The 7,500-nt window shown below is 34.7% G+C and overlaps 1 protein-coding gene across 16 annotated transcripts in view; it reads left to right on the plus strand.

The window, feature by feature from the left end:
- The window catches only part of LOC135216344 (eye-specific diacylglycerol kinase-like), an 818,192-nt gene that overhangs the window by 736,974 nt on the left and 73,718 nt on the right, over positions 1–7,500 (plus strand). For all 16 annotated transcript variants that reach the window (XM_064251559.1, XM_064251564.1, XM_064251565.1 and 13 more), the window contains 3 exons: positions 3,061–3,269; positions 3,419–3,611; positions 4,372–4,471. In XM_064251559.1, coding sequence (XP_064107629.1) covers positions 3,061–3,269; positions 3,419–3,611; positions 4,372–4,471 — 502 coding nt within the window. The remainder of the gene's footprint in view (positions 1–3,060; positions 3,270–3,418; positions 3,612–4,371; positions 4,472–7,500) is intronic.

Here is a 7,500-nt window from a genome sequence, read left to right on the forward strand (position 1 = left end):
GCACATAATAAATCATAACATGCAAGGGTGTTTGTTTATGTGACCATTAACATCTTTGTTTTTCAGAGTGTGTAGTGTCACTCCTGCAAAATGACACTCACAAGTGTCATTTTGCAGGACTATGCCATTACACTTTCCATTAACCTAATTTCAGTCCAAATTGATGACTCATAAGGTTGCAATTCCATAATAACTATATATTTATACTTGCTAACGAAATCAGCTGCGATATACAAGAGAAACCAACAAAAAAATCGTTCTAGGCAGGTGGGAGAAAAAGAAAGATACATGTAATATTTTCTGTAAATCTTGCCGTCTCAGTTTTCTTACAAGAGATGGAAAAAGATTTACGTCGTTCCTTTCTTTTCAAAAATGTATTGGAAACGCAGCCAAGCGATTTATGAAATGACTGAGGTGAGACGCGAACGGTTTTGTTGACTGAAAAGGAAAATCTGACTTTGAGAGACGTCATGTTGTTGAGAGGCTTCCGGGTAAAATCTCTTCTCTGGATGTCTGGTGATGTCTCTTTTGTTTTGAAAGATATAAACAATAAGTTCTTTGTTTCCAACAATAGGAACGGGTTTGTTGCAGAGATTTAAAAATTTCGTCACATGTGGGTCGCGTTGTCACTGCGGTTTATGGAGAGAACCATTTTATTCTTCATTAAAAGGTTTGATGAATATTGCAGGCATTATGCGAGATAAAATAGTCTCCAGTTAATAAAGTGCTTATACTTTAATTATAGTAATTATATAATATGGCATATTACGGCACTGTAGAATATAATTAATAATTTTTACCCGTATGCTTTGCATTTTGTGGCATCTTGTGAATTTCAGCGGCTAAACTTTCGTGTTTGCTTTCCATAAACCTGTCTTGAGCGCAGCAATTCCCTTTGTTGTTTGAGCGATATTTCAAGCACTTGAAGTAGAATGAAAATTAAATCCTGAAATAGGAGAATTCTCATTTAATCGCAATATCATTAAATCGTAGCATTGTTCATCGATATTATACTGAGGATGCCACCGAAGCGTTGATCCGTGAAGGTTTGTTTGAAGATATTTCACCTCTATGACAACATCCAAATCCCTTTTGAATTACGAAGTTGTTCCCAGTTTCCGGAGTTGTGGATGAAACCCAGTCATCACCTGAGGTGGGATACATATCGTAACGTCATGGGTCTTTTTTACAGTTGAGCCACATTCAGGATTTCGTTTTGACATTTGTAAAAGATGGCCGTTCCATCGTATGTACTGAAAAATACCAAAAGGTTCATTTTTGCATGCCTTACAATGATGAATTATTAGAAATAATCTAGAAACAGACGAATATGCTTTTGCGAATTCATTCGGACACCATTAGGTTTGAAGAAAGTCCCCTTCATCATTGCAGACTCATCTGATGATTATTTTTTTCAAATATGATAAAATACTCTTAGTTCATGATTGCCTCATGTCATTGCAAAGGATCAGTGACACAAGAAATGCTACTATAGTCAATTCATTTAAGGTAGATTCTTGCGCCTACGAGATGTTTGTTTGGCGGCCTCTGATTGGCTGGTACCGGGAGGTAGGCCGCTCACTCAGTCTCATTATTTTCTACTGTGGCTTAGAAAACTAGCAATATTATGTTTATATTTCTTCAATCAACTCACGCTTTGCTCAAGATAGGAAAATTTTGCTCATACCATAGGATTCGGTATTAATTGTACAACTAAGTCATCTTTTCATGAAATCAATAAGATAAAACACAAAGGAATTACAACGAGTAAAAGTGAATAGAGAAGCATTTGATTCTTTATACCTGTTTTTATTTATCATCGGATTTCGCATCATTAACGCGATTAAGATAAAATAAAACTTGTGTTTTCATACAACAAATTCACCCTGGATACGCTGGTGCTTTCAGATTTTGGATGCGTGTAAAATGTGAGGAGAAAATGAAGAATATGTCTTATTATGTTGCATCAGTAAATGATTCAAGTTTGACGGTATTGCTGAGAGAATGAGATCTGCAAGGCGTCGTCGTTGCGTTTGTCTCCTCAGCGAGAGATTTGAGTTGCCAATTAGCGATATAAAAGGTTGCAGTTTCGACAATATTTACCATGTTATATTATTACATTTTCTGAAAATAGATACACAGAATTTCCATTATAACCAATATCATATAGTATGTCTGGGCATATCTGATAAGGAAAAAAATAATAATAATCAGATGGATGCATCTGGTACCGTTAGCTCAGACCCATGCGGGCCGCGGGGAATTCAATCCAGCAAAGAAGTTGAAATCTGTGGAAAGACGACTTCACACTCTTCAACTCAGCCCAAACTTTAATCAGGTTGTTTCAAGATATTGTTTCTAATTTTATTTTATGAATATATCTTCAAATGAAAGAGACATCAGAGACCTATTTGAGTGATATGAAATAATAAATAATCTCAGTGAAGTAATAAACCACAAATAATTAAGAAAGATTGACTTCCTATCAGGCTGAGTCAAGAACGGCTGCAACATAATAAGACATATTCTTCATTTTCTCTTCACATATTAGACGCATCCAAAATCTGAAAGCACCAGCGTATTCAGGGTGATTTTATTGTATGAAAATACAAGTTTTAACTCATCTTGATCGTATGACTTATTAAAAATCCGATGATAAATAAAAACAGGTGTAAAGATTGAAATTTTTTCTCTTCACTTTTACTTGTTGTAATTCCTTTGTGTTTTATCTAATTGGTTTCAGGAAAAGATTATTTAGTTGTACAATTAATACCGAACCCTTTGGGATGACCAAAACTTTATTATCTTTGGGAAAACGTGAGATAAATGAAGAAATATAAACATACTGCATGTTTTCTAAGTCACAGACGAAAATATGACACAATGAGCGAGCGGCCTACCTCCCGGTACCAGCCAATCAGAGGCCGCCAAACAAACGTCTCGTAGGCGCAAGAATCTACCTTAAATGAATCGACTATAGTTTCATGAACCCCAAGTGCAGACTTCATTTCAACCATAACAGCCAACGCAGATCATTCATCATTCACTTCCTCCCCCCAGATACACGGACGAACCCATAAGCAAGATCTTGTGCAACATTGCCGATGGCGAAGTGGTGAGCCTGGACCGTTGGAAGTTGGACGTCGAGAAGAATGAGGAATGCGAACCAACGGAGGAAGGAAAGGACAAGTTACCTCTTAACGTTGTCAATAACTACTTCTCATTCGGTGTTGATGCTCACATCGCCTTGGAGTTCCACGAAGCTCGAGGTAATTAAATGAGTTTAGAAAATATATCACATAACATTAATTGCCCGTGTAGTTAATCATGCTCGTAATGTTAACTGCGTACTAGTTTGAATAAATGGTTATCATATCCTCGGAATTCATTTGATTAAATCTATGTCTTCCTCATTCAGAGGCCAACCCTCAGAAGTTCAATTCCCGTCTCCGCAATAAGATGTTCTACGGCCAAGCAGGAGGCAAAGATCTTTTGCAGAGAAAATGGAAGGACCTTTCAGACAACTGCACAGTCGAGTGTGACGGGAAGGACGTCACCCCTATCCTGAAGGAGCATAAAGTCCACGCAGTAGTTTTCCTCAACATTCCGAGGTGAGTCATAAACTGATGAAACATAAAATCGGAGATTCCTTCTGATACATAAGTAGTTATTTGATAATAAGAAAAACTCGAAGAGAAATTTTGGTTATGAATTTCATCGTACTTGTCCTTCAACGCCATTTTTCACGTTCTAACGTGGAGTGATTAAATCTTTTTGGTGTAGATTTCTTACTCATATCTTCTTGATTTGCTGTTTTCCACACCCTCAACTTTGATAAGCTTTCTACGTTCCTTTATTTTGGTAAGCTGTTTATATATGTATATATCTAATTATTAATTATATATATATTATTATATATAATATATATATCCTAATATTAATATATATATATTATTATATATATAAATATTATATATTATATATATTATATATATATATATATTTTCTATATATTTAATTATATATATATATAAATATATATTATTTATATCTATATATATATTATTAATATAATAATTATATATATTAATTATATATTATATAATATATATATAATTGGTAACCTTGATGATGAACACTTTTTTTCGTATCTTCACTTTGATAGGCTCTTTTGTTCATACTATTCGCTTTGATAATTTCTCTTTCCAAGCCTTCCAGTATGATAAGCCCTTTTTGATCATGCTCCTTTTTTCTTTTTTTTAATCAAGTATTTTTCCTTAAACCGTGCACTTTGGTATGCTCATTTTCAAACTTTTCACTCTGATAATCCCCTCTTTGTTCGCGCCTTTCATTTGTATGTTCACCTTCCAGTTACGGGTCTGGAACACATCCTTGGAACCGGAGTACAGGGATCGAACAGCATACAGATGACGGCGTCATAGAAGTAGTCGGTCTTACTACCTACCAGATGGTGAGTTGAATTCGAAGTTGTTAATAATGAAGAGCACCAGAAAGATAGTGTCAGAGAGCCCAAGTATCAAGGCAGTCTTGTTGCTTCCTTCGCATTCTATTGATATATAATGAGTCCATCAACATGCTTCTTTGGATTTGCTTCCTTTACGGTAAAATTAGCTGCCTTATTTTGATGAACCCAATATACATACTGGTATACATAATCTTTTAATATAGTAGGTGATCATAGTAATATAAGATTCGAAGATAATAGAATGGTCGTTAAGCGTTGGGAGAACTGCGACGCATTAATCAAATAATCAACCCCTTCTTAGTATGGAATAAACCCAAAGTTTAACTTGTTCGTAACAATTCCAGTCAACTAAAATAACAAAATATTGTACTCGAGGAACGGCACGCATAGGGATGGACTGTTAATGGACAATAGCGAAAGGGTTAAGTAAAGAAAAGTGAAGGGTTGCGTAATTTATTCCCTGAAAGGGTTTCCATAATGAATTCTAATGAGTGAAGCATAAGCTTGATGTAATTCTTGCATCATATTTAATTGTAAATGTGATTATACAGTTTATGGGTTTATGCTCCCTCTAATCTCCTTTGACCATTACTGTTCATTACAAATTATGTACTGATATAATTTCATTTCGTTAGGGGGTTCTTATGCAGTGAAGGAGACAATCACTGAAAATCTTATTTGTGCATTTTCTTAGTATTGTTTCTCCTGGTCTACCAATTATTTTTCAGTATATTGATATCAGACCAAATGCAAACATTAATTCGTTGCATTGCTGGTATGTATGTTGCATATCTTTTTGTTGTGCTTCGGGTATAAGTATCCTCAAAAAAATATTTAGGTACATAGGTGATGAAACATTACCGAATTTTCCTCGTAAAACGAAATTTTTTCTTGGCCATTTCTCTCTCTCTCTCTCTCCTCTCTCTCTCTCTCTCTCTCTCTCTCTCTCTCTCTCTCTTTCGTGACCCAATGACGTTTAGTTTTTAAGATTTATAATAACGAAGGAAAATAAATAAAAAGCGTAGATCAAACCAAACTTCATTAAGAAAAAAGAAAACTGAAAAGTCTTAATTAAAGTTCAACAGTTTGAACAATATAACAAATTCAGGCCATATTTTCTATCTTTTTCCTGAAGTGCAAAAGAAAAAGTGATATGACAGAAATGGAAGTAATGGCTGAAATCAGCTTGATGAAAGGTAAATATCAGAGTTTGCCAAGCTTCGGGAGTAAATGTAACAGTAGATCAACATCTAATACAACCGGGTTTAAAATCAAGAATGTTAGTTACTGGGATAGGCTGAAACTTAGATCGAGAAATTGTTCGAGAAATAATGATCGAGTGTGAAAAAGAGGGCTCTTTCTCATGGACTTTTCAGATCAAGAAATGATGCAAGCTCCTGAAAAGAAGATAATAGGGAAAATGAAATGCCGTTTCCGTCACTGTTGAGGAAAGATGAACTTCAGATTATGATAGCGTATTTTCTAAGAAAGGATGATGAAGAAAATATCGCAGAGTTTATTTTAAAAAGGGATTCCATAAATTTAAGGTCTGATAGAATTGGAAAATGGCTTCAGAAAAACAGATTCATGAAGATCTAAGAGCATAAATGAAACTTGAACAGGTGCCAAATTAAATTAACAAGTAAACTTTGGAAGCCCTCCTACAGATATCATGTAATGCAACGCTTTAAGCTCCTAATGCTTGTATAAGACAAATGGAAAAGGGAAATCGTGCATCCAAAGCGTAGGAAAGTTCGCAGTTTAAAACGGTTGTGATTCAACTGACTCTCAGTGTGAACACTTTCAAGGACCACGTTGCAGAAAACAGTACATGTACAATGTAGTATAAAGGAGAAACGGCAAAAATTTAAAAGAAATTAATAAATAAATTTACTAGGAATATTTCATAAAGGGTCTTCGAACTTTTTAATCAGTGGGATCCTCATTTGAGATGAGAGAGCAGATCCTTGTTTTCCAGAAGCATCTGGAATTTGGTGAAGAAATGAGGAAATATGAAACATTTGGATATTTCGGCATGTAGGCGTTTCAGGAGAACAAGAAAATAAGAATAGTATTGGTCTGTAGAACACCAAATACAAGAACTATTTAGCGAGCACAAGCCACCCAAATAATGACTGACTGTCTCGGAAGCAAATGCAAAAAACTGCATGTTCACGATTTAGCTCATAACACCGACTATACCTAGTAAGCAAATATGACTTCGCTGAATGTGAAATACAGGCCGATATCAACGCTGCAACTGAAACGACTCTCAATCAGATACGCGTCATTGCGAATGTCTAAATGAAATGAAGTCTTCTTTTTCCTTATTTTAAAAAATATATTTATTCTATAAAGTCTTCAGCCGTTAATTACTCTGAATGCAACGACTGCAGATGAGCAGTATTTCCTCTTTCCTTTGTTGCCAAGAGGATCTGCTGTCATCAAAATTTCATAAAACAATGAACGATGCATAAAATTTTCGCATACAGTGCACCATGTACAAATGTACTTTTGTATACTATGCTTTTCACAGCAGTTGTCAATCAAGACTTAAATATACAGCATACCTCTGTGTCCTGTTCGGGCTATGTATAAATGTATGTGTATATATGTAATTGCAATAGCTACAATGGCCTCCTAACTACTCGAATTCTTCGTGCTTTTTTTGGATACTCTTGTCATTACAAAGTATGAAGATCCAAGTCCAAGGAATTGGCAAAGTTAAGAGGGCATTGTGGCTATAACAATATATATACAATATATATAGTTTGTATATATATATGTGTGTGCGTGTGTAATACATATATATGTATGTATATATATATAATATATATATATATATATATATATATATATATATATATATATTCATTGCTGTACGTAATGGTTACCTATGCTTGTGGTGATAAGATATTCGTATTTCTTTATGCCTGCACGTGGGGTTCATATATTACGGATGCCAGTTAGAGTATGTTGTTCAGAAGCAACTTTATTCCTCAGTTTTGTAAACA

This window comes from Macrobrachium nipponense, chromosome 6, assembly GCF_015104395.2.
Source record: "Macrobrachium nipponense isolate FS-2020 chromosome 6, ASM1510439v2, whole genome shotgun sequence".
NCBI lineage: Eukaryota > Metazoa > Arthropoda > Malacostraca > Decapoda > Palaemonidae > Macrobrachium > Macrobrachium nipponense.